The sequence below is a fragment of the Xenopus tropicalis genome, chromosome 1, assembly GCF_000004195.4.
Source record: "Xenopus tropicalis strain Nigerian chromosome 1, UCB_Xtro_10.0, whole genome shotgun sequence".
Taxonomy (NCBI): domain Eukaryota; kingdom Metazoa; phylum Chordata; class Amphibia; order Anura; family Pipidae; genus Xenopus; species Xenopus tropicalis.
Window position 1 is genome coordinate 212,876,709 of NC_030677.2, and position 25,727 is coordinate 212,902,435.

At 53.4% G+C, this 25,727-nt stretch overlaps 1 protein-coding gene across 1 annotated transcript; it reads right to left on the reverse strand.

Moving 5' to 3' along the window:
• Positions 1-2,076: 2,076 nt before the first annotated feature.
• Positions 2,077-25,590, reverse strand: fam214b (family with sequence similarity 214 member B). The gene is made up of 9 exons (XM_031894967.1): positions 25,373-25,590; positions 13,972-14,178; positions 12,150-13,353; positions 9,370-9,422; positions 8,613-8,700; positions 7,558-7,716; positions 6,488-6,556; positions 5,489-5,718; positions 2,077-4,435 (listed from the first exon to the last, which is right to left on the reverse strand). Exons 2-9 carry the CDS (start codon positions 14,043-14,045, stop codon positions 4,282-4,284), a joined length of 2,031 nt encoding a protein of 676 aa, XP_031750827.1. The 5' UTR covers positions 14,046-14,178; positions 25,373-25,590; the 3' UTR covers positions 2,077-4,281.
• Positions 25,591-25,727: the final 137 nt, after the last annotated feature.

Sequence of the window (25,727 nt, forward strand, 5' to 3'; positions counted from 1 at the left end):
CAGTCTCTCAGTAGTCACATTGCCTTCTTTCATCTGCTCAAATCTCTGCTTGTTGCCATACAGCGCCCTCCATGGCTCTATAACAGCCAGAATGTCTTTAATGTAGATCTCAGTCTCTTCCAGCTCCTTATTGAGGAAAGTCACCTCTCTGATAAACAGAGTTCTCCTCTCTCCTTTCAGCGAATCCTCACTCTTTATCAGTCTGTCAATGTCTCTGTTTAACTTACTTTGTTTTTCCTCCAAACACCGCAGCTCTTTCAAAGCATTAATAATGGTGTCATACTGTATAACAGTCTCAGTACCTTTGTGCACTTCCCCAGCCTTCCCCAGGGGGCCGGCAGCCATTACCTGCTCACTCTCCAGGGCCACACGGCTTCCATGTACCTCACAGGCAGTAGCCATTTCCTGATCACTCAGAGCGCTCTCTGCAACCTCCAGGGCCACACAGCTTCCATGTTCCCCATTGGCAGCAGCCATCTCCTGGTTGGTCAGAACACTTTCTGCAACCACCATTGCCATATGGCTTCCATGCCCCTCACTGCCAGCAGCCATTTTGCAGCCATCAGACTCTCCTCTCACCTCCTGGTCCGCCTCTGCTGTAGCTCCGCAGCTCCCTGCAGTTACTCCAACACCGGCGCCCAGGTCCTCAGAGTCACTCTCCATGCCGCTTTGGGAACAGCTTTTGCTTTTCTTTTCCTTTCCTTTATCAGAGCAGGAAACATTGCCCTCTGCAGTGCGCTCCACTGTCACCATGATGTTGGACTCAGTGGCCTTCCTGCTGCTTCTCAAACGGGTCTCAACTACCCGGCCAAATGGTTTCGTCTTCTTCCCCATTGAGTAGGGAAAAACAGTAAAAAACAGAGAAAAAGTACCCACAAAACTAACCCCCAGACCCAGCCGGGCCTGGGAGAAAGTCACAACTCCACAGAGCACCTCCACTCAGTAGCAACAGCAATGAGCAAATGGCCTCTGGGAAGGGGGTGTGGCTGTGGGATAGCAGGTATAGTAGGGAGAGATGGTGCCTATAGTAGCAGTGGGGGATAATAGCCTCTGGGAAGGGACTGGGGCTGTGGGATAGCAGGTATAGTAGGGAGAGATGGTGCCTATAGTAGCAGTGGGGGGATAATAGCCTCTGGGAAGGGACTGGGGCTGTGGGATAGCAGGTATAGTAGGGAGAGATGGTGCCTATAGTAGCAGTGGGGGGATAATAGCCTCTGGGAAGGGACTGGGGCTGTGGGATAGCAGGTATAGTAGGGAGAGACGGTGCCTATAGTAGCAGTGGGGGGATAATAGCCTCTGGGAAGGGACTGGGGCTGTGGATAGCAGGTATAGTAGGGAGAGGATGGTGCCTATAGTAGCAGTGGGGGGATAATAGCCTCTGGGAAGGGACTGGGGCTGTGGGATAGCAGGTATAGTAGGGAGAGATGGTGCCTATAGTAGCAGTGGGGGGGATAATAGCCTCTGGGAAGGGACTGGGGCTGTGGGATAGCAGGTATAGTAGGGAGAGATGGTGCCTATAGTAGCAGTGGGGGGATAATAGCCTCTGGGAAGGGACTGGGGCTGTGGGATAGCAGGTATAGTAGGGAGAGATGGTGCCTATAGTAGCAGTGGGGGGATAATAGCCTCTGGGAAGGGACTGGGGCTGTGGGATAGCAGGTATAGTAGGGAGAGATGGTGCCTATAGTAGCAGTGGGGGGATAATAGCCTCTGGGAAGGGACTGGGGCTGTGGGATAGCAGGTATAGTAGGGAGAGATGGTGCCTATAGTAGCAGTGGGAGGGATAATAGCCTCTGGGAAGGGACTGGGGCTGTGGGATAGCAGGTATAGTAGGGAGAGATGGTGCCTATAGTAGCAGTGGGGGGGATAATAGCCTCTGGGAAGGGACTGGGGCTGTGGGATAGCAGGTATAGTAGGGAGAGATGGTGCCTATAGTAGCAGTGGGGGGATAATAGCCTCTGGGAAGGGACTGGGGCTGTGGGATAGCAGAGAGATAGTAGCAGTAATAGTAAAGTAAGAGCCCCATAGAGGCAGTGAGTAAGTGGCAGGTAAGTAGACAGTAAGTGACACACAGACGGAGCAGATTCGGTGAGTTTATTCACGCTCGGTGCTGTACACATTGAAATGAAAGTAACTAGCAGTTCAGGACACGCCCCACTCCGACCCAAACTCACTATGAAAAATACAAAAAAATTCAAGTCTTGGCCGATACTGATGCGGATTTGGGGCAGGGGGCGGGGTCTGTATTGGGTCATTAGTTACAAGGCAATGGCGGATCAGCGTAAGAAGAGGGACAAACGACACCCCTAGAAATGGCCAATTGAGTGACAGGAGGGGAAGTCTTGCTGCCCAAAACTGGGGGTATAAGAAGGGACTGGGGGTTAATTACACTCCTGGTCCCTCCCGCACCCTAAGTTAATGAGGATCCCAGCGTGTAGGTGTTTGTGGGTTCTGGGGGAGGGGCTAATGAGCAGCCAATCAGATACAGGCACTAGGGCACTTTTCCCAGAATACTGGTTTCAGAACTTACAACTCCCATCACACTGAGCAGCTCCCTAAGGCTGATGGGAAGTGTAGTCCAGTTGCAGGAAGTACCCCCCCTCCCCACTAGAGGGAGACCTGCCTGCATAACAGATAATAGAGGCAATTAAATCATATTACAGACAAAGCTACAGCCAGAGGGGAATCCCACCCTCACTACTGCTTTGCCCCTTGTGGGGTGGGCAGTACAGCTTGGGGCCCCCCTCTAGGGGTGGGCAGTACAGCTTGGGGCCCCCCTCTAGGGGTGGGCAGTACAGCTTGGGGCCCCCCTCTAGGAGCATCAAATTTATATCAAGTAGAGAGGTCCAAGCAGCAACCCTCCTGCTGTTATTAAACTGCAACTCCCAGCACTGACCACTGGGGGGCGCAGGATAAACATTCCATTACACTTATAATAATATCATTTCTGCATTCTATTTCCCCTTTAAGTGACTTAACCAGGGATACAATTGGCTAACACAGCACTTAGGTAACCAATAAGCCGCCACTCCTCCCACGTGACATCACTTTATGATAAACAGTAGCCCATTGGCTACTGGTAAATACCAGGGGGGGCACCTACCAGGCCCATTTCTACTATTAACCTTCTTTCCACTGTAGTAAATCCACTCACCCTACATTACTTACCTAGGTACCTGCGTCTCTGGGCTGCTCTCTTTCCTGTGGTCATGTAGGGGGCGGAGTTTGTCGGGAAGCAGTGGAAAAACCCCAGCCAGCCCTGACATTCAGGAACAAGGCCACGCCTCCCCTGCATACCATGGGGAAGAGAGCAGCCCAGGAGCAGGAAGCACAGACTCAGAGCTGCCTACCTGGGTCAGTACTGGGAGAGACTGTTTCACTTACTCAAGATATAAACAAAAGAGGGAGTTGTTTCTAAAAGTGACAGCTCCTAAAACTGACTATTTGCAGTTGGTCTTACTTTACTTTTTGTGATTTTTGAAGGCTTTGCCATTTTTATTCTGTCTCTCTCCAGCCTGAATTTTAAAATGTTATCTGGTTGCCGTGGGGGTCACTTGCTATTCCCTTTAGCCATTAAAAAAAAAAAACAACAGTACCTGGTTGCTAGGGTGTGGGACTCTAGCAACCAGATAACAATTTAAGTCTCAGACTAGATTTCTGCAGAGCAAAAAGTTACAGAATTCAGCGAACAAGTTTGGGGAAAAAAAAAATCAATTGCCTTGCCTTGGCAACTGCCTCCATCTCACTAAGAGTTAATTTCAAGGGGAAGTAATCCTTTTAGCTGGATATGGGAAGAGAATGCTATATCTGTAACTGTACAAGCGCCTCCTGCTGGAGGGACTGAACCCTGCAACAGTGAAACAACAACAAATCCCACTTATTTTCACTTACACACTTCCTTCCATTAATCACCCCCCGAGGGTTTCCTTGCTGGATTTTTAAAGGCCACATTAAAACAATCATAGCAATTCAAATGAAATAAAAATAAAATAAGACCGTGGGTTTAATAAACCAGGCAACTGGGGGTTAAATGATAAAGTCCAGGCAAGAGTTAAACACCTTGGGGGGGGGGGGGTTCCTGCTTGTGAGGTTGGTTCCCATGTGACCCACGGAAGCCTTGAGCGATTGGACAGTCCCTGGGGGACCGGCGGGAAGAAGCGGGGACACAGGTAATAAATAAGGTGTGTGCAATCCGCAGGGTGGGAGGGGCAAAGTCTGAAGTGGGGGGCAGTCTCACAGTCCTGGGACCCCCCCATTTAAACACGATCATCTTGTGCTTCACCTTCAAACCCGCGGGGAGTATTTGGGGTTCCTGGGAGTTTCGGTGAAGGATTTCAGTTCATAGGGGATCCCAGAATCCACTTCTATCGACTTGCGGGAAAAGAGAAGGCGGATGTCACCGTGGAGGTAAATCTTCCCTGATTTGGATCTCTGGAACCTGAAGGAGACGGAGCCATAGATTAATCCCAAGCCCGCTTGTACACAACTATTAAAGGGGAAATAACCCAATATTTCTACAGTGATGAGTTTTACTGTAGAAGAAGCACCCGAGCCCGGGGTGAGCCCACTATACAAATACATGACTGGCCAACTGAACTACAACTCTCAGCCGCCGGCTATCGGAGTGCTGGGATATGTAGCTGGCAGGGCACAGGTGGGGCAGGGCCGGCGGAGCACAGGTGGGGCGGGGCACAGGTGGGGCAGGGCCGGCGGGGCACAGGTGGGGCGGGGCACAGGTGGGGCAGGGCCGGCGGGGCACAGGTGGGGCAGGGCCGGCGGGGCACAGGTTGGGCAGGGCCGGCGGAGCACAGGTGGGGCAGGGCCGGCGGAGCACAGGTGGGGCAGGGCCGGCGGAGCACAGGTGGGGCAGGGCCGGCGGAGCACAGGTGGGGCAGGGCCGGCGGAGCACAGGTGGGGCAGGGCCGGCGGAGCACAGGTGGGGCAGGGCACAGGTTGGGCAGGGCCGGCGCGGCACAGGTGGGGCAGGGCCGGCGGGGCACAGGTCTGGCGGGGCACAGGTGGGGCAGGGCTGGCGGGGCACAGGTGGGGCAGGGCCGGCGGGGCACAGGTGGGGCAGGGCCGGCGGGGCACAGGTGGGGCAGGGCCGGCGGGGCACAGGTGGGGCAGGGCCGGCGGGGCACAGGTGGGGCAGGGCCGGCGGGGCACAGGTGGGGCAGGGCCGGCGGGGCACAGGTGGGGCAGGGCCGGCAGGGCACAGGTGGGGCGGGGCACAGGTGGGGCAGGGCTGGCGGGGCACAGGTGGGGCAGGGCACAGGTGGGGCAGGGCCGGCGGGGCACAGGTGGGGCAGGGCCGGCGGGGCACAGGTGGGGCAGGGTACAGGTGGGGCAGGGCCGGCGGGGCACAGGTTGGGCAGGGCCGGTGGGGCAGGGCTGGCGGGGCACAGGTGGGGCAGGGCCGGCGGGGCACAGGTGGGGCACAGGTGGGGCAGGGCACAGGTCAGACATACAGTTTCTAGCAGTGTAGCCTTGCCTCAGGTGCATGAGGTAACACAGGATCCTCCTGGCTCTCTCCTTGGTGGTAATGGCTTCATTATCCCCGCTCTCTCGGGGCCCATCCCCGGCGCCCTTCTCCGTCTCCTCTTCCACGGGCACCAGGAAGATGCGGTGGCGCAGGAAGGTCACATGGTTGGGGGGCATGTCCTTCAAGTCGTACGTAACGAGAAACATCTTCACCACAGTCTTGTTGGGGTTAAATAAGGTCTGGGGAGACAGAGGCCACATACGGATTATACACAGCATTACAGTCTTGCTTTATGGCAGGGATTCTACATACAGACCCAAGCTGCTCACACCTGCAGGCACCAGGCTGGACAATGGCTGCCCAGTGGGATCCCGTGTAACCAATGGGAAGCACCAGCGGTCATACGGCAAAGTCTTGTCTAACAGTTCATAAGACTCATTTTGGTTAAAGATTCTGCTTAATAAGAATTTTTATGCACATTTGGATCAATTTTTCCCCAATTAATGAAGGACGGGGGGTTAAAAACCAACAAATGCAGGGTTACAAAGCAGATAACAGATAAGCTGTGTTGAATATAATGGCAATATTCAGAGTTTATCTGTTATCTACTATGTATCCTGTGCCTTAATGGCTGCCCCGGTGGCTACACAGCAGCTTGTTTATATCAATACAGTAGTGTTCCTGAAGCAAACTCACCACTTGTACCAGTCCAGGGCAACAGTACATTATTTTCCCATTACTTAAACCCACTTTCATTTTTTGATGTTACTGTTCCTTTCAATCTCCAACTAAACAGCCCAAAGCCAGAAACACCTAGTGGAGAGAATGAGAACTGCAGGCAGAACACTGCACAGTCAGAGTCAAGGAGAGTGAATCTGTCACTAATATTCCCCATTATTCTGCAGCTGCTCTACAACTCCCAGCAGCCTTCCTCAGCCAAATGATCCATGGAGCAGCAACACATCATTCATCCTATCCCTAACCCCTAGTGTTTCCTTGCACACTCACCACTTGAATAGTTCCAGTGCTGGGGACGCTGTATCCCTTCTTCCCCACCGCTTCCAGATTGATCACTCCCTGCAGGGGGGGAATAAACAGTTATTCTCTCTATACTGCATTCTCTCTCAAACAGCAGTATGGGGGTACAGCTTATTGTGTGCCCAGAACATTCCCTCTCTGTATATTTGTATTTATACATATGGGTAGGGGGTGCCATAGTGTTTCCCTTAGACAGTACAGTATGGGGGTACAGCTTATTGTGTGCCCAGAACATTCCTTCTCTGTATATTTGTATTTATACATATGGGTAGGGGGTGCCATAGTGTTTCCCTTAGACAGTACAGTATGGGGGTACAGCTTATTGTGTGCCCAGAACATTCCTTCTCTGTATATTTGTATTTATACATATGGGTAGGGGGTGCCATAGTGTTTCCCTTAGACAGTACAGTATGGGGGTACAGCTTATTGTGTGCCCAGAACATTCCTTCTCTGTATATTTGTATTTATACATATGGGTAGGAGGTGCCATAGTGTTTCCCTTAGACAGTACAGTATGAGGGTACAGCTTATTGTGTGCCCAGAACATTCCTTCTCTGTATATTTGTATTTATACATATGGGTAGGGGGTGCCATAGTGTTTCCCTTAGACAGTACAGTATGGGGGTACAGCTTATTGTGTGCCCAGAACATTCCCTCTCTGTATATTTGTATTTATACATATGGGTAGGAGGTGCCATAGTGTTTCCCTTAGACAGTACAGTATGGGGGTACAGCTTATTGTGTGCCCAGAACATTCCTTCTCTGTATATTTGTATTTATACATATGGGTAGGGGGTGCCATAGTGTTTCCCTTAGACAGTACAGTATGAGGGTACAGCTTATTGTGTGCCCAGAACATTCCCTCTCTGTATATTTGTATTTATACATATGGGTAGGGGGTGCCATAGTGTTTCCCTTAGACAGTACAGTATGGGGGTACAGCTTATTGTGTGCCCAGAACATTCCCTCTCTGTATATTTGTATTTATACATATGGGTAGGAGGTGCCATAGTGTTTCCCACAGACAGTACAGTACATACCAGGAATGGGGAGGGGACGCTGTGCTCAGAGATGTGAAAGTAGGTGACAGTGACGGGCAGAGTGACATGCTGGGGGCAGTAGGAGCCGCTGGCGCCGATCTCTGCAGTGAATCCTTCAATCTGACCAGATGGAGCAAACCGGCCCCTCAGTATGGACTCCTGGGGGACAGACACACATATCACACACGGTATCTATTAGCCCCGCAGATACGGACTGACTCCCACATATGGAGCCCAGGCCTGGAATGTTGTTGGGTGATTCTGGAATATTCTGAACAGGAGTCAAAAAAATGTAACTTTGTAGTCACTAAAACAAATGGTTTTCAGCGCAGAAACCCAAACGAGGCCAAAGCGGATCTCCCCAGGCAGCGGCTGTTTTTGAACCAAAAAATACAGGTTTGCATTGACAGAAACTCACACTATTCAGGTTAACCTCAAATAAGCATTATCCAGTTATGTTCACTAAGCGTGAAGGCATACTTCCCCTTTAAACCTACATGAGCCATTGATCCCCTATTCTTTATCCATTTTAATTGCACCGGTAGGCGCCACCCCTTCATTTACCCCGAGGGCGTGTCTTGTTAAGTCATAAGAACGATTTGCCCAGGGATTTAGGGCTCCATGGAGCATTCTGATTGGTTGAGCTCCTCTCCAACGGTAACAATTGTCGCTCACGAATGAAACTGGCACCTAATGGCACCACCTAATGCTGCTGGACATCATATAGGAAGGGCTGTCCAGGGGCATTTGGATTGGCCAGTGCAGTAACCCATAGCAACCAATGAGAGATTTGCTTTCATTAGTCATGTACTAGGCAGAGCATTTGGATAATTGCTGATTGGTTAGTACTGATCCCTAGTGTGCCAATGCCCTAGGGCCTACATAAAAGCCCCTACGCCTCGCGCCCAGGTACCCCCACACCCATTCCTACACCATCGCACAGAATTGATGCCTGCTAATTGGTTGCTAAGCGTTACTAGACCTGTACATTACCCAACACCACCAACATCTTCAGGGGCCCCACACTATAATATATTAAATGATAAAAGTTGCACCTCAAAGTTGCCCAGCAGGGGGCGGCTGATGCAGGAATTGGCCCAGCTCCTCGCCGCAGGTCCCTTCTGTGGGCTGATCGGGGATCTCCTGTATTACAGAGCAGACATATCTATTATTATTATTATTATTATTATGGACTCCATGTCCCAGCATGCTGTGCTGACTGACAGTACTCATCTAATACCCCTGTGCCCCATAGGCTATAAACATGGTGGGCAACTTTTCATTTGGTCTTCACTATTTATTTTGTACAGTTTTTTAAATTATTTGCCTTTTTCCAGCTTTCAAATGGGGGTCACTGACCCCGGCAGCCAAACCCTATTGCTCTGTGAGGCTCCAGTTTTATTGTTACTGTTACTTCTTATTCCTTATCTTTCAATTCAGCCCCCTCTCCCACTCATATTCCAGCCTATTATTGCAACTCTACTTTAGCAAGGCCCTGGTCGCTAAGGTAATTTGGACCCTAGCAACCAGATAACAGCTCAAATTACAAAAACTACAAATAATGAAGACCATTTGCAAATTGTCTCAGAATATCACTCTCTACATTACAATAACCATTAACCCAAAAGGTGAACAACCCCTTTATGCAGGGCATAGCCTCATATAAGCTGCCAGCAGTCGGATCAGCTCTTTGCCGACATTGGATCTGGTTCTGCCCCACTTTAAACAGGACAAGAGGACAAATTCATTCCGGGGGGGAAGGAATTCTTGAACGCACGCATACAGTAAGGACACACGACAGGGGGTACCTACGATTTCAGGCGCAGTCCTCGTTTTGGTCTTCGCCCACTGTGGTCTGAGAGAATCTGGGAGCAGAAAAGGAAAGGGTTAACTTTGGGCAAAACATAGCAGGGAGGATATTAAACATGGGGGGGCCAAGTGCGTGTAGCGGAGAGAGAAAGGGCACATGATAATGGGGGGGGGGGGGGGAAGGAATCATGATGGGGAGATATAAGGGCAGGAAAAGGTTTGTCCACATTTAGTTACCCATAGCAACTAGACCCTGTTTTCAAAGAGCTGACCATTATATATATATCTACACTATACATTATATATAACCCAATAAAGAGATAAACAACTGAGCGGCAGCCAAGTTTGTGGGATATGTACACAGGTAGATTGCTAGCTACTAGATTAAAAACAACTATTCCAACACCATCTTATACAAAAAAAACTGAAAGGGAATGCTGGGATATGTAGTTTAACAAACACGGAAGGCAACCCTTCTACAGATTGTAACTCCACTTGCTGTACATGATACTGTTACTACGACCCGGGGGGGGGGGATTAGTAACTGCTACTTGTATCCGGCAGTCATATCTGTGCCCAGCCAAACCCAGCAGCTAGCAATCTATGGGAATAACGAGGGTGAATTCGTTTAGAGCAGATCTGTGTATATAAAGGAGAAGAAAAACCAGCAAACTCATGATCAGCCAGAAAAACAAATAGCTTCACTTGCAAAGCAATAACCCCATTGTTACAACAGCCCCGGGCTCTATAACGCGGCACCATAGTCAGGTTAAAGGGGAAGTATAACTGCCAATGAGATGGGCAGGCACATACTGGGGCAAGGAAAGTACCAAGTTACACCCTAGCACAGGGGCACCTACCAGGAGAGTCAGATCCAAGCTGCCCATTCTCCACCATTCCTGCATGACGGCCGCCATATTGTGTGCTGGGCCCCCCCCACTCCCCATTTACTGCCCCACACTCTCCCTGCTGCTGCCCTGTGCCATAGGGAGGGGGCATTTCCCAGGTTATAATGGCATATAATCTGTAAATGCAGAGCAGGGCTGTGACTGCAGGGGGTGGGGGGCAATGAATGGGACCGTGGAAACATCTATGACAGGTGTCTGACCCTATAAACCTGCTCTCTCCTAAAAAAAGGCAGTTTTTGTGCTCAAATACAATGTGCCAGTAACTAGCGGAATGCCAGAACCAACTATGGAGAGTGCACACATTTCCTGGTGGTCACGTGACTCGACATGCTTCCTTCCTGCCATCGAAAGGCTGAGCAGTCACGCTTTCTGTTAGTGATTGTGGGCACAAAGCAAAAGCCACGTGGCCCCAGTCACACAGGCAACTTTCCCACAATGCCCAGAGGGACTCTAATGGGTATAAATACAAATACAAGGAATGTTCTGCAGTGAGCTGTACCCCCATACTGTACCGTCTCAGGCAGAGGGGGGCCCAGTGGTTGGGGGGCTCAGCTAGAGGCAATTAGGGGGAGAAATGGGGAGATGCTTATATACTGTCCCCCAATAGTACTGGGAAGGGCCACTAGGGGGAGATTCAGGGCTGAACACTTAGCAGTTTTCAAATTTGTGAATTCGAGTTTGTTTTTCTAAACTGAATAAACTCACATCCAATCGTCGTTTATTTATTAATAAGGAAAACTTGCTCCAATAAAAAACTAAATATCTCTAATTTTTCAAGTTTACGGGCTCTTAAAAGTCGCATAACGTGAGTTTTAGAATACGGCTTGGCTGTGCCCGGGGCAACTCCCACCGACTATAGGAACTCGCAAGCTTTAACATGGCGAATTTTTATATTTTTGGGTCTTGAGGTTTCAAACCATAATTTGCCAAAAAACTTGAAATCGAGAAAAAAAAAAACCCGTTGATTAATCACCCCCTTTCTGTTTTAATCAATTGGCAATTACAGCAATATTTGTATATATTATGATCTGTTGGGGGGGGGGGGGGGTGAGACCCCAAAGGGTAAAAAGAGTCCAAAAAGCACCGGTCTAAAGGAAACAACATGGCAACACAACAATAGGGAAAGCAATAAAGTAGATGAGAAACGTTACTTACACAAAGGGTTAATTTCCCCCACATTCTCTCTGTTTATTTTAAGCCACGGGGTATTTAGCCAGAGGGGCAATCAGTCCTCCATGTGTGGGGCTTATACTGGAGGTTAATTCAGTTAACTGCCACACTGTATTGCCAACTGCCCAAGAGCTCAGCCAGACAGAGGCTGTCGGTAGCGCCCAATGTGCCAAGGGGAAAGGAGGGGGCATGGTTCAGAATGCGGACAGTAGGGCAGAATTGTGAATGTTGGGCAGGATGGACACAGTGAGGGAAAATGGTAGATATTCTGAGAAAATTTGTGATTGGTCTTCATTTTTATTTTAGTTTTTGTTTAGCAATTCTCCAGTTTGAAATTTTAGCCATTACCTGGTTACTAGGGTCCACATTACCTTAGCAACCAGGGACTTTCTAAGGTAGAGTTGCAGTGAGAGCCTGGAATATGAATAGGGGAGGGGCTGAATAGAAAGATAAGGAATAAAAAGTAACAATAACAATAAAACTGGAGCCTCACAGAGCAATAGGGTTTGGCTGCCGGGGTCAGTGACCCCCATTTGAGAGTCTGGAGAAGAAGGCAAATAACTTTAAAACTATACAAAATAAACAATGAAGACCAACTGAAGAGTTGTTTAGAATTGGCAATTCTACATAATAATAAAAGTTATCCACCGCTTTAAAGGGAAAGTTCACCCTATCTATTATAAAAGGGAAAGCAGCACAATGTACCTTCTGCGAGTGCCGGGCTGCTGGTAAGAGATGGTTCCAGAAGGGGGCAGCCTTGGAGTCGGTGCTCCTGCAAGCTCCATGTAGCGCTTGGCACCCTTGCCCCCCCCTCCACTTCTTGCCGTGCCCCTCATCCTCAGAGCAGGAGTCCGCCGATTCGCTGGATGGAAGCAGCTTCCTTTTCACGGCGGAGCTTCCCGGAGTGCAAAGGCGGGATGGGCCCGGAGGGGTCTCTGCGGGGCTCGGCCCTTCGGTGGGGGGCTGCAGCTGTGGGGAAAGGGGCTCTTTCAGGACCGGTTCCGCTGCCAGGTTACCGTTGGCCTGAGCAGGCATTTGGGCCGGGCCCTTGGGCTGTGCAATGCTGTGCAAAACTGGATCAAGTATGTGCTGGTTGGTGGTGGGTTCCTCCGCATGATCCGAAGGAACCTTAGTGCCATTTCCCACGGGGCTGTGGGGCAGTCCGTCTGGCAGAACCTGCTGGGCCTCTACTGGGCTGCTGTGCAATGTGCCTTGGGTGGGTACCAAATGGGGGTCTGTCTGCTGGCAACTGGCGAACAAGCGACTTCCTCGCAATCTAGAAAGCGACTCTCTAGAGGAGGAGGAGGCCTCGCCTCGGTGCTCAGTGACATGGAGGCCACTATGGGAGAAATGCTGGGCGGAGCTACACAGCGGTACCTCTACTGAGAGAAGCCCATCTTCAATATTGTCCTGTTCCTCGTCCTCCCCACCCAATTCCGACTGTCCAAGGGGACCGTCGCTTCTCGGGTGGCCCCAGAAGGCTCTCTTTGGGCTTCGGGTGGCTTCCTGAAAGAGCTGGTCAGGAGGAGGCCTCTTTAAGGGTTGGCGGGAAGAGGCTTTAGAGGCTGGCACGTCCGAGATAATGGAGACATGATAAACTCTCTGTAGCTGGTGATCTGCCTCAGGGAACCCAACCAGAACCCTGCAATCGCCCCTCCCATCCGATGCTCCATCTTGGCTTGTAGAGTCCGAGCTCCCAGCAGCACCGGAGCCACCATCTGCCCCAGCCTCCTCCTTGGGTGGCAAATCCATCTCAATGTGCCTCATGGATCCAGCAGCAGTCCGATTCAATGTCAGGGAGCGGGGAGCCAATGTGCTGCTGCCTGGAGAGTTCTGGGCATCGGGGTGCAGAAGGGGGTTCCTCTCGCGAGACTCAGACAAACCCCAAGGTGTCCAGTGACGTCTGCATCTGTAGGAGAAACAGCAAATTGTCATGTCAAGAACGAAAAGTTTGCCCCTAAAGGGGAGGTTCACCTTTAAGATAACTTTTAGAATGTACTATTCCGAGCAACTTTGCAATTGGTCCTTATTTATTTTTTTAGAGTTATTGAATTGTTTCCCTTCGTTGTCCACATCTTTTCATTTTTTACATGGGGGTCACTGACCCCGGCAACCAAAAAAACTATTGCTCTGTGAGGCTAAAAGGGTAAGTTGCTTGCGGTAGCAGAGATCTATTGTGGGCGACTATCTCGCTCCATGGGCCATCAGCCTATGTGAGGAGCTTCCCCTGCCTGTCTGAACCCTGATTGGTCGATGAACAAGTGAACCTTTGGCCACATACTGGGCAGACGTGAGGATGCTGTTCAGGTAATGGATTGGATCACAGGGGAATGGAATTATCAGGGTAATTTTTTTGGGCCCATTATCCTTTAGCGGGGAGCGAAGGCCAATAGGATTTAGCCGTTTCTCAATAGTGAGTCTATTGGCTGCCTATAAGTATAGCTAACCTATGGTGTTGCTTAGTACCCCTCCCCTCCATACCTACTGGGTGGGGGCTTCTGTTACCCCCACATACTAACATACTTACCCCTGTGCGTTGCGGTGCCGCCAGTGGCAGTGTGGTGCCCTGTGTCTGGCAGCTGGCGCTCTTCCCTGGCACATCTAGCTTCAAGGTCTGGCCATGCTGGCATCCGCAGGAGGGGGCAGAAGTCTGGGTATGAGGTATATCACACACCATGCCGGAGACCCCCAACTTGCACCACCACCAACAATATGGCCGCCCAGACTGCCTTGCCTGAAAGAGAAACAGAGTGAATAACTATATCGGCAGCTTTGTGGGGTGAAACGGGGAAGGAAAACAGGGTACAGGGACTAATACACTAACGCTGAGAGAGACAGTCACACAGGGAGAGAGACAGTCACACAGGGAGAGAGAGACAGTCACACAGGGAGAGAGAGACAGTCACACAGGGAGAGAGAGACAGTCACACAGGGAGAGAGAGACAGTCACACAGGGAGAGAGAGACAGTCACACAGGGAGAGAGAGACAGTCACACAGGGAGAGAGAGACAGGCACACAGGGAGAGAGAGACAGGCACACAGGGAGAGAGAGACAGTCACACAGGGAGAGAGAGACAGGCACACAGGGAGAGAGAGACAGTCACACAGGGAGAGAGAGACAGTCACACAGGGAGAGAGAGACAGTCACACAGGGAGAGAAAGACAGTCACACAGGGAGAGAGAGACAGTCACACAGGGAGAGAGAGACAGTCACACAGGGAGAGAGAGACAGTCACACAGGGAGAGAGAGACAGTCACACAGGGAGAGAGAGACAGTCACACAGGGAGAGAGAGACAGTCACACAGGGAGAGAGACAGACCAGGTGGGGGGGGAAGAGGCATAGAGAGAAACAGAGAGGAGAGAGACAGGCAGGTGGTGGGACAGTCACACAGGGAAAAGAAATGTTTAAAGAGAGAGAGCATAAAACTGACACACAGAAAGGACAAAGAGACAGGCAGACAGAGAGGAGAGACAGACTGTGATGCACTGAGACAGCTTGAGGGAGAAGTTGGATAAGAAGCAGGGTAGACAGGCCAAGAGGGAGAGACAGGCAGAGAGACAGTTGGAGGGAGGGGAGGAATAAGAAGCAAAAGAGACAGAGGAAAGGAATAACAAGAGATGCCAATAACGGTGTGGGGGGGGGGGGGGTAAGAGCCTGATTTAGCCAACTAACACCAGCACTGAGAGGGTTAATGGGGACCGAGGGCTTTGGGTGAGGGGAGGGGCAAGAGGGGGAGCTGCAATGTCACAAAGGTCTGATAAGGACAAGCCCCCAGGTCAGCAGTTCTGTGGCAGCCGAGGGATTACCCCTTAACCCCCGCACTGCCGGCAGCTACAGGCCACTTCCTGAGTTTGACAAGCAATGGCCTCCCACAAGCCCCTGTCGCTGAGGCCGGGCCTCCCATGTCCAAGTGTTGGCTAGCAGAGAATGATGGGAGTTCAGAGACAGCCATTAAGGCACAAACTGCCCCTGACTCACTAGCACGGGGGGTCTAGATCGGCCCCTGGGGGTAACTGGCTGTAAGGGATTCAGGCAAACTGCACAGTGGGGGGGTCTGGGAGCTGTAGTTGAACAACATCTGATGGGCTAGAGCTTGCCCAAAGCTGGCCCGGGAAACACACACAGAACAGGCCAGAGACTCCCCTCCCCGGCACCCCCGGGCCTCTCTAGCTGGCAGCCCGACAGGAATGTTCCGGAGATGGGGAGGAGATTAGGGCAGAACTGCCAGGCACAGGTGGGTACGGCCCCCATCTCTGTGGCACTGGCACAGCTTGCCCGATCAGCCAGTCTGCTAGCCCTCAGCTCAGGCCGGCTGCATACGGAATTCCTAGCCTGTGAGATAAGTGTCAGGCAGAAATAGCTGTGCGTATGGCACCCCTAGGGACCCACTCACTGCCTGGCATGCCATACGGGCAAGGAGGGCCCCCTCTGTACCCACCATCGGGCACACACCTCACTCTTATACAGGGGGGGCCCCCAATCAATAAATGAGAACATTTCCCACAAAATCTTTATCTAACTGAAAACTGGTAACTTTCTGCCCCTCACTGGCACACAGCGCTGCCCATCGACTCCTGTGTGCCACCTCAAAGCGCCACTGGCTCCAATACAGTGTGTACAAAGGGGCTGGCACAGTTACAGGGAAGGGGTGAGGGGCTGGCACAGTTACAGGGAAGGGGTGAGGGGCTGGCACAGTTACAGGGAAGGGGTGAGGGGCTGGCACAGTTACAGGGAAGGGGTTAGGGGCTGGCACAGTTACAGGGAAGGGGTGAGGGGCTGGCACAGTTACAGGGAAGGGGTGAGGGGCTGGCACAGTTACAGGGAAGGGGTTAGGGGCTGGCACAGTTACAGGGAAGGGGTTAGGGGCTGGCACAGTTACAGGGAAGGGGTTAGGGGCTGGCACAGTTACAGGGAAGGGGTTAGGGGCTGGCACAGTTACAGGGAAGGGGTTAGGGGCTGGCACAGTTACAGGGAAGGGGTTAGGGGCTGGCACAGTTACAGGGAAGGGGTTAGGGGCTGGCACAGTTACAGGGAAGGGGTTAGGGGCTGGCACAGTTACAGGGAAGGGGTTAGGGGCTGGCACAGATACAGGGAAGGGGTTAGGGGCTGGCACAGATACAGGGAAGGGGTGAGGGGCTGGCACAGTTACAGGGAACGGGTTAGGGGCTGGCACAGTTACAGGGAAGGGGTTAGGGGCTGGCACAGTTACAGGGAAGGGGTTAGGGGCTGGCACAGTTACAGGGAAGGGGTGAGGGGCTGGCACAGTTACAGGGAATCAAGCTGTGACCAGGATTGCAAGAAGGTAACAGACAAGGATCTGACCCAACCGTTCCCCCATGCAGTTGGTCTCAGCTGATCCCCTCCCCCAATCCTACACGCCCCACATATACACATAGGGATCATTTATTACCCTGGGGCATATTTGCACCTTAGGGCAACCAATCGTGTAACTTTTATCATTCTTCCTGCAGCTGAAATAACAAAACAAATCACTGGTTGCTATTGGTTACTGCACAACTGCAAATGTGCCCATTGTTAGTAAATGAGTCAGGTACAGCTGCACCCAACTCTATGCCCCCCCCCCCCCCCAGCCCAATAAATAGTGACTGTCTGTGGCACCTTACAGCCCCCCTGGCATTCCCAGTACCCAGAGGTACAAACACCCCCCCCAGCCCAATAAATAGTGACTGTCTGTGGCACCTTACAGCCCCCCTGGCATTCCCAGTACCCAGAGGCACAAACAGTCCCCCCCCAGCCCAATAAATAGTGACTGTCTGTGGCACCTTACAGCCCCCCTGGCATTCCCAGTAACCAGAGGCACAAACAGCCCCCCCAGCTCAATAAATAGTGACTGTCTGTGGCACCTTACAGCCCCCCTGGCATTCCCAGTACCCAGAGGCACAAACAGCCCCCCCCCCCAGCCCAATAAATAGTGACTGTCTGTGGCACCTTACAGCCCCCCCGGCATTCCCAGTACCCAGAGGCACAAACAGCCCCCCCCCAGCCCAATAAATAGTGACTGTCTGTGGCACCTTACAGCCCCCCTGGCATTCCCAGTACCCAGAGGCACAAACAGCCCCCCCAGCTGGTATTTGCCCCCAGATCCAGTCCAGGCCTGTCATGTGGTGTGAGCCTGCACCCCCCCCACCCCACCTGCCCCCCAATACAATGTTCTGCCACACAGGGGGGATCGAATAAAGCCCCCACCCCCACCCGCACAGCACAGGAAGCAGCAGCGCCACCTGTACATCTGTCCCCCACAGAGAGTGAAACAGGAAGTATAATCTGATAATGGCAGTGGGTGGGGTCAGATGTCTGTGTGTAACACATTGGGGGCCATAGGAACTGTACATTTTACTAGAATTTATGCTGCTGTGAGGTAACTGTAATAATCAGGGTTCTACTGTATATCCTGGAGTTTGTACCCCCTATACCCAGCATGTATACCCGCCCTATACCCAGCATGTACACCCGCCCTATACCCAGCATGTACACCCGCCCTATACCCAGCATGTACACCCGCCCTATACCCAGCATGTACACCCCCCCATACCCAGCATGTACACCCGCCCTATACCCAGCATGTATACCCGCCCTATACCCAGCATGTACACCCGCCCTATACCCAGCATGTACACCCGCCCTATGCCCAGCATGTACACCCGCCCTATACCCAGCATGTACACCCGCCCTATACCAGCATGTACACCCCCCTATACCCAGCATGTACACCCCCCTATACCCAGCATGTACACCCCCCTATACCCAGCATGTACACCCCCCTATACCCAGCATGTACACCCCCCCTATACCCAGCATGTACACCCCCCTATACCCAGCATGTACACCCCCCTATACCCCAGCATGTATACCCGCCCTATACCCAGCATGTACACCCGCCCTATACCCAGCATGTACACCCGCCCTATGCCCAGCATGTACACCCGCCCTATGCCCAGCATGTACACCCGCCCTATGCCCAGCATGTACACCGCCCCATACCCAGCATGTACACCCGCCCCATACCCAGCATGTACACCCGCCCTATACCCAGCATGTACACCCCCCCTATACCCAGCATGTATACCCGCCCTATACCCAGCATGTACACCCGCCCTATACCCAGCATGTACACCCGCCCTATGCCCAGCATGTACACCCGCCCTATACCCAGCATGTACACCCGCCCCATACCCAGCATGTACACCCGCCCTATACCCAGCATGTACACCCGCCCTATACCCAGCATGTACACCCGCCCTATACCCAGCATGTACACCCCCCCTATACCCAGCATGTGCACCCGCCCTATACCCAGCATGTACACCCCCCCTATACCCAGCATGTACACCCGCCCTATACCCAGCATGTACACCCGCCCTATACCCAAGCATGTACACCCGCCCTATACCCAGCATGTACACCCGCCCTATACCCAGCATGTACACCCGCCCTATACCCAGCATGTACACCCCCCCTATACCCAGCATGTATACCCGCCCTATACCCAGCATGTATACCCGCCCTATACCCAGCATGTATACCCGCCCTATACCCAGCATGTATACCCGCCCTATACCCAGCATGTATACCCGCTGCTGAGGGGGGCATTTATCCCTGCTGCCTTACACAGCCCCCCCCCCAGTGCCACATTTCCTCCCCGATTCCACCGCCTCGGCAGGTGGGGGGGTGCTGATTGCTGCGTGTTTAGGGTACAGCGGAAGTCTCACCCCCCATAACTCTGAGTGTGCCCCACCCCAATCATTGCAGCCAATGTCTAACTTCCTATTGTGCTTAGAACCCCAGGGGGCAAGAGTGGGGTCCGCTTAGGGTGAATCAAGGTGTAAAGCAATATCTCTACACCTCTGCATTCTAAATCCCTTGTTGAACTACATCTCCCAGAATCCCACCCAGGCCACTTTATAGAAACCCCCTATTTCATTTACTGCTCAGCAGAGCAACAACATGGACATTTATTCAATTCAACTGTGTTCCCTTGGCTGAGCCCCAAGCTGGGGGGGGGGGGGGGCACATTATCTAGAAAAGACCAACCAGCCTTATAGTTTTATCTTTCTCCCTTATTAATGACATTTGCACCAAGCATGGTTTCTATGGGTAAAACCCGGGGCAGCTGGCACCCCCTGGCACAGATAAGGAAGTGGATTGGATATTCATTTAGAACCACAATAACCCAATAAAGCTGTGATTCAGCCCCCCCCCCCCGAACATGGCACCCAATATGAATCTATAATCCCCGTCTGCAGGCCCTGGCAGGGTGCCCAGGAATGCCCGAGCTCAGGATGGTACGCCGGGTGCCAGGCCTCATACAGACAGCGAGTAATATCCAGACTCAGCGGACCATATGATTGGGCGGTCACCCCACAGTGAGGTGCTGGGAGTTGCCTGCCCTAAATGTAACCCCAGTCTCCCCTCCTATTGGCTCCCACATTTCCACACACCTGAGCAGCCCCATAGGGAAACCCATAGACCTTTCTTCCCATCAGGCAAATTCAGACGACTGACTTCCCAGGAACAAATAACTTGCTAGGAGCTGGCAATGAAGGGGTTAAATGATCCCTCTCACACGCAGGGAGTTGGGGGGCGGATATTAGAGCAGCACCAATTCAGCCCTCAGACTCCTGAATGACAGACTGGTTGGACCCAGCAGGAAGTGAAGGTACTAAAGGCAAAGTATTCCTCTAAATACACAACATGAGAAAAAAATGGATTAAAAGTGCAGCAATGTTGGTCCTAATGGTGCAGGGATTCTCAGTGACTGATATTCCTCTAAATAAAGATAAAAATAAGTATATTTCCCCCAGAACCCCCCCCTGCTGTACCACTGGGACAGGCACAGTACTCCCTGGGTAACCAGAACCCCCCCCTGCTGTACCACTGGGGCAGGCACAGTACTCCCTGGGTAACCAGAACCCCCCCTGCTGTACCACTGGGACAGGCACAGTACTCCCTGGGTAACCAGAACCCCCCCTGCTGTACCACTGGGACAGGCACAGTACTCCCTGGGTAACCAGAACCCCCCCCTGCTGTTACCACTGGGACAGGCACAGTACTCCCTGGGTAACCAGAACCCCCCCCCTGCTGTACCACTGGGACAGGCACAGTACTCTCTGGGTAACCAGAACCCCCCCTGCTGTACCACTGGACAGGCACAGTACTCCCTGGGTAACCAGAACCCCCCCCCCCTGCTGTACCACTGGGACAGGCACAGTACTCCCTGGGTAACCAGAACCTCCCCTGCTGTACCACTGGGACAGGCACAGTACTCCCTGGGTAACCAGAACCCCCCCCCCCCTGCTGTACCACTGGGACAGGCACAGTACTCCCTGGGTAACCAGAACCCCCCCCCCTGCTGTACCACTGGGACAGGCACAGTACTCCCTGGGTAACCAGAACCCCCCCCTGCTGTACCACTGGGACAGGCACAGTACTCCCTGGGTAACCAGAACCTCCCCTGCTGTACCACTGGGGCAGGCACAGTACTCCCTGGGTAACCAGAACCCCCCCTGCTGTACCACTGGGGCAGGCACAGTACTCCCTGGGTAACCAGAACCCCCCTGCTGTACCACTGGGCAGGCACAGTACTCCCTGGGTAACCAGAAACCGCCCCCTGCTGTACCACTGGGCAGGCACAGTACTCCCTGGGTAACCAGAACCCCCCCTGCTGTACCACTGGGACAGGCACAGTACTCCTGGGTAACCAGAACCCCCCCTGCTGTACCACTGGGGCAGGCACAGTACTCCCTGGGTAACCAGAACCCCCCCCCTGCTGTACCACTGGGACAGGCACAGTACTCCCTGGGTAACCAGAACCCCCCCTGCTGTACCACTGGGACAGGCACAGTACTCCCTGGGTAACCAGAACCCCCCCCCTGCTGTACCACTGGGACAGGCACAGTACTCCCTGGGTAACCAGAACCCCCCCCCCTGCTGTACCACTGGGACAGGCACAGTACTCCCTGGGTAACCAGAACCTCCCCTGCTGTACCACTGGGACAGGCACAGTACTCCCTGGGTAACCAGAACCCCCCCCCCCCTGCTGTACCACTGGGACAGGCACAGTACTCCCTGGGTAACCAGAACCCCCCCCCTGCTGTACCACTGGGACAGGCACAGTACTCCCTGGGTAACCAGAACCCCCCCCCTGCTGTACCACTGGGACAGGCACAGTACTCCCTGGGTAACCAGAACCCCCTGCTGTACCACTGGGGCAGGCACAGTACTCCCTGGGTAACCAGAACCCCCCCCTGCTGTACCACTGGGGCATGCACAGTACTCCCTGGGTAACCAGAACACCCCCTGCTGTACCACTGGGACAGGCACAGTACTCCCTGGGTAACCAGAACCTCCCCTGCTGTACCACTGGGGCAGGCACAGTACTCCCTGGGTAACCAGAACCCCCCCTGCTGTACCACTGGGGCAGGCACAGTACTCCCTGGGTAACCAGAACCCCCCTGCTGTACCACTGGGGCAGGCACAGTACTCCCTGGGTAACCAGAACCCCCCTGCTGTACCACTGGGGCAGGCACAGTACTCCCTGGGAACCAGAACCCCCCCTGCTGTACCACTGGGGCAGGCACAGTACTCCCTGGGTAACCAGAACCCCCCCTGCTGTACCACTGGGACAGGCACAGTAAACCAGAACCCCCCTGCTGTACCACTGGGGCAGGCACAGTACTCCCTGGGTAACCAGAAAACCCCCCCTGCTGTACCACTGGGCAGGCACAGTACTCCCTGGGTAACCAGAACCCCCCCTGCTGTACCACTGGGACAGGCACAGTACTCCCTGGGTAACCAGAACCTCCCCTGCTGTACCACTGGGACAGGCACAGTACTCCCTGGGTAACCAGAACACCCCCCCCCATTTCCTCTGTCTTAGGGAACAAACATGGCAGCTCCCACCTACATACATTCAATGATTTAGAGAGACCTTTATCGCCGCAGCACTTTCAGACTTGTGCCTAATGTGCCCGCTGGGAATGCTGGGAGGTGTAGTCCCTACAGGGGGCGGGGAGTTCACTTCACGGCCAGAGAACAAAGGAGGCTTCGGAATTTCTTAGCTTTGGAAAATGTGAGTTCTGTTTGTTTGTCCAATGTTTGCGCTTTGTGTCCCACGGCAGGGAACAAACTGTCCCGGGTCAGACAGAAAGCTGCGCCCCAGGTACCGGGGAACCCAAAGGCTTATACTCTACCCCACGGCCTGCTGGGAAACCCACAGGCCTAACTGGATCTACTGATTCTCATTCATTTCTGACAACTGTCTGGCGCCTGGCGACTCATTTCCGCTTTTATACCGGGAGCAGATGCACCGCAGTGACTCACTCAGGAACAAATGTATCTGCCGAGTCATGAACAGCAGCGCAGGGCTATTCCCTCCCTCTGTAGCACCCACTGTGTCACCCACTGTGTCACCCACTGACATGTCACCTAGTAGGGAGTCGTTATCTATAGCAGCACAGAAATAGGCCCAGCCACTCCCACAAGCACCCAGTCTGTGCCTCCTACTGACTCACATAGAATCTCTGCCATAAAGCAGGGCAGGACTGCTGCTTACAATGGGGGGATCAGATAGGATCTGTGCCACTGTGACAGAATGCTCTGTTATACAGATAGCTAGAATCTCAGCCATAAAGCAGGGCAGGGCTGCTGCTTACAATGGGGGGATCAGATAGGATCTGTGCCACTGTGACAGAATGCTCTGTTATACAGATAGCTAGAATCTCAGCCATAAAGCAGGGCAGGACTGCTGCTTACAATGGGGGGATCAGATAGGATCTGTGCCACTGTGACAGAATGCTCTGTTATACAGATAGCTAGAATCTCAGCCATAAAGCAGGGCAGGACTGCTGCTTACAATGGGGGGGATCAGATAGGATCTGTGCCACTGTGACAGAATGCTCTGTTATACAGATAGCTAGAATCTCAGCCATAAAGCAGGGCAGGACTGCTGCTTACAATGGGGGGATCAGATAGGATCTGTGCCACTGTGACAGAATGCTCTGTTATACAGATAGCTAGAATCTCAGCCATAAAGCAGGGCAGGACTGCTGCTTACAATGGGGGGGGGGGATCAGATAGGATCTGTGCCACTGTGACAGAATGCTCTGTTATACAGATAGCTAGAATCTCAGCCATAAAGCAGGGCAGGACTGCTGCTTACAATGGGGGGATCAGATAGGATCTGTGCCACTGTGACAGAATGCTCTGTTATACAGATAGCTAGAATCTCAGCCATAAAGCAGGGCAGGACTGCTGCTTACAATGGGGGGGGGGGGGGATAGGATCTGTGCCACTGTGACAGAATGCTCTGTTATACAGATAGCTAGAATCTCAGCCATAAAGCAGGGCAGGACTGCTGCTTACAATGGGGGGATCAGATAGGATCTGTGCCACTGTGACAGAATGCTCTGTTATACAGATAGCTAGAATCTCAGCCATAAAGCAGGGCAGGACTACTGCTTACAATGGGGGGATCAGATAGGATCTGTGCCACTGTGACAGAATGCTCTGTTATACAGATAGCTAGAATCTCAGCCATAAAGCAGGGCAGGACTGCTGCTTACAATGGGGGATCAGATAGGATCTGTGCCACTGTGACAGAATGCTCTGTTATACAGATAGCTAGAATCTCAGCCATAAAGCAGGGCAGGACTGCTGCTTACAATGGGGGGGGATAGGATCTGTGCCACTGTGACAGAATGCTCTGTTATACAGATAGCTAGAATCTCAGCCATAAAGCAGGGCAGGACTGCTGCTTACAATGGGGGGATCAGATAGGATCTGTGCCACTGTGACAGAATGCTCTGTTATACAGATAGCTAGAATCTCAGCCATAAAGCAGGGCAGGACTGCTGCTTACAATGGGGGGGGATCAGATAGGATCTGTGCCAGTGGGATAGAATGCCGTGTTTCCTTGGGACAGGAAAGTGCAAAGTGCAGTAAATACAATGCAAGCAGAATATACAGGCAGATGTGCCCGGGGCAACTCCCTGCACTAGGGTGGGCCCGGGGCAACTCCCTGCACTAGGGTGGGCCCGGGGCAACTCCCTGCACTAGGGTGGGCCCGGGGCAACTCCCTGCACTAGGGTGGGCCCGGGGCAACTCCCTGCACTAGGGTGGGCCCGGGGCAACTCCCTGCACTAGGGTGGGCCCGGGGCAACTCCCTGCACTAGGGTGGGCCCGGGGCAACTCCCTGCACTAGGGTGGGCCCGGGGCAACTCCCTGCACTAGGGTGGGCCCGGGGCAACTCCCAGCACTAGGGTGGGCCTCCCCCAACTCCCAGCACTAGGGTGGGCCTCCCCCAACTCCCAGCACTAGGGTGGGCCTCCCCCAACTCCCAGCACTAGGGTGGGCCTCCCCCAACTCCCAGCACTAGGGTGGGCCTCCCCCAACTCCCAGCACTAGGGTGGGCCTCCCCCAACTCCCAGCACTAGGGTGGGCCTCCCCCAACTCCCAGCACTAGGGTGGGCCTCCCCCAACTCCCAGCACTAGGGTGGGCCTCCCCCAACTCCCAGCACTAGGGTGGGCCTCCCCCAACTCCCAGCACTAGGGTGGCCTCCCCCAACTCCCAGCACTAGGGTGGGCCTCCCCCAACTCCCAGCACTAGGGTGGGCCTCCCCCAACTCCCAGCACTAGGGTGGGCCTCCCCCAACTCCCAGCACTAGGGTGGGCCTCCCCCAACTCCCAGCACTAGGGTGGGCCTCCCCCAACTCCCAGCACCACAGAGCCATATCTCTCAGGACAAGCTCCCTGCCATAAGGACTAAGGGGAAGGGGTTAAAGAGACCTGTGAGGAATGCAGATGCCCCTCCCAGAGGGCGTGTCCAGCAGTAGATAGAGTGTAAGCCCTGTGGCCCAGTACAATGGCAGCCAGTGTTGCACTGATACCCCTCCCCCAGGGCAGACTTACCCCAAACTTTCCCAGGCAGGGGTGTGAGGCCCGGTGGGGGGAGGCTCCGGGGAGAGGGCACAGAGGGCCGGCTGGATCCCGGGGTGCGGGCGGGCGGGGCGGTCGGTCTGTGACGGGAGGATTCGGCGGCTCCGGGGCCACAATCTGCCTCAATAGCGCCGGAGCCCTGCGCCCTCACTCTGCCAGCTGATTGGGCTTGGCCCCTCCCTAACCCCGCCCCCTTCACTCACGGTCGGCCCGCTGATTGGCTGTAAAAACTCCTTTCTCATTGGTAGGCAGGGAAGTCACAGCTCAGCTCTCTCCTCCTCCCAGCTCACCTTGCGCTCATTAACCCCTGCCCTGCCGGCCCCCCCTC

What these genes read in the sequence shown, in the direction of transcription:
- fam214b (XM_031894967.1), bottom strand. Translation starts at nt 14,045, where the DNA reads ATGTGCCAGGGAAGAGCGCCAGCTGCCAGACACAGGGCACCACACTGC. An exon ending in GCGTCCCCTCCCCATTCCTG is followed by an intron (nt 6,557 to 7,557) that starts GTATGTACTGTA and finishes CCCCCCCTGCAG; the next exon opens with GGAGTGATCAATCTGGAAGC. An exon ending in GCACTGGAACTATTCAAGTG is followed by an intron (nt 5,719 to 6,487) that starts GTGAGTGTGCAA and finishes CTGTCTCCCCAG; the next exon opens with ACCTTATTTAACCCCAACAA.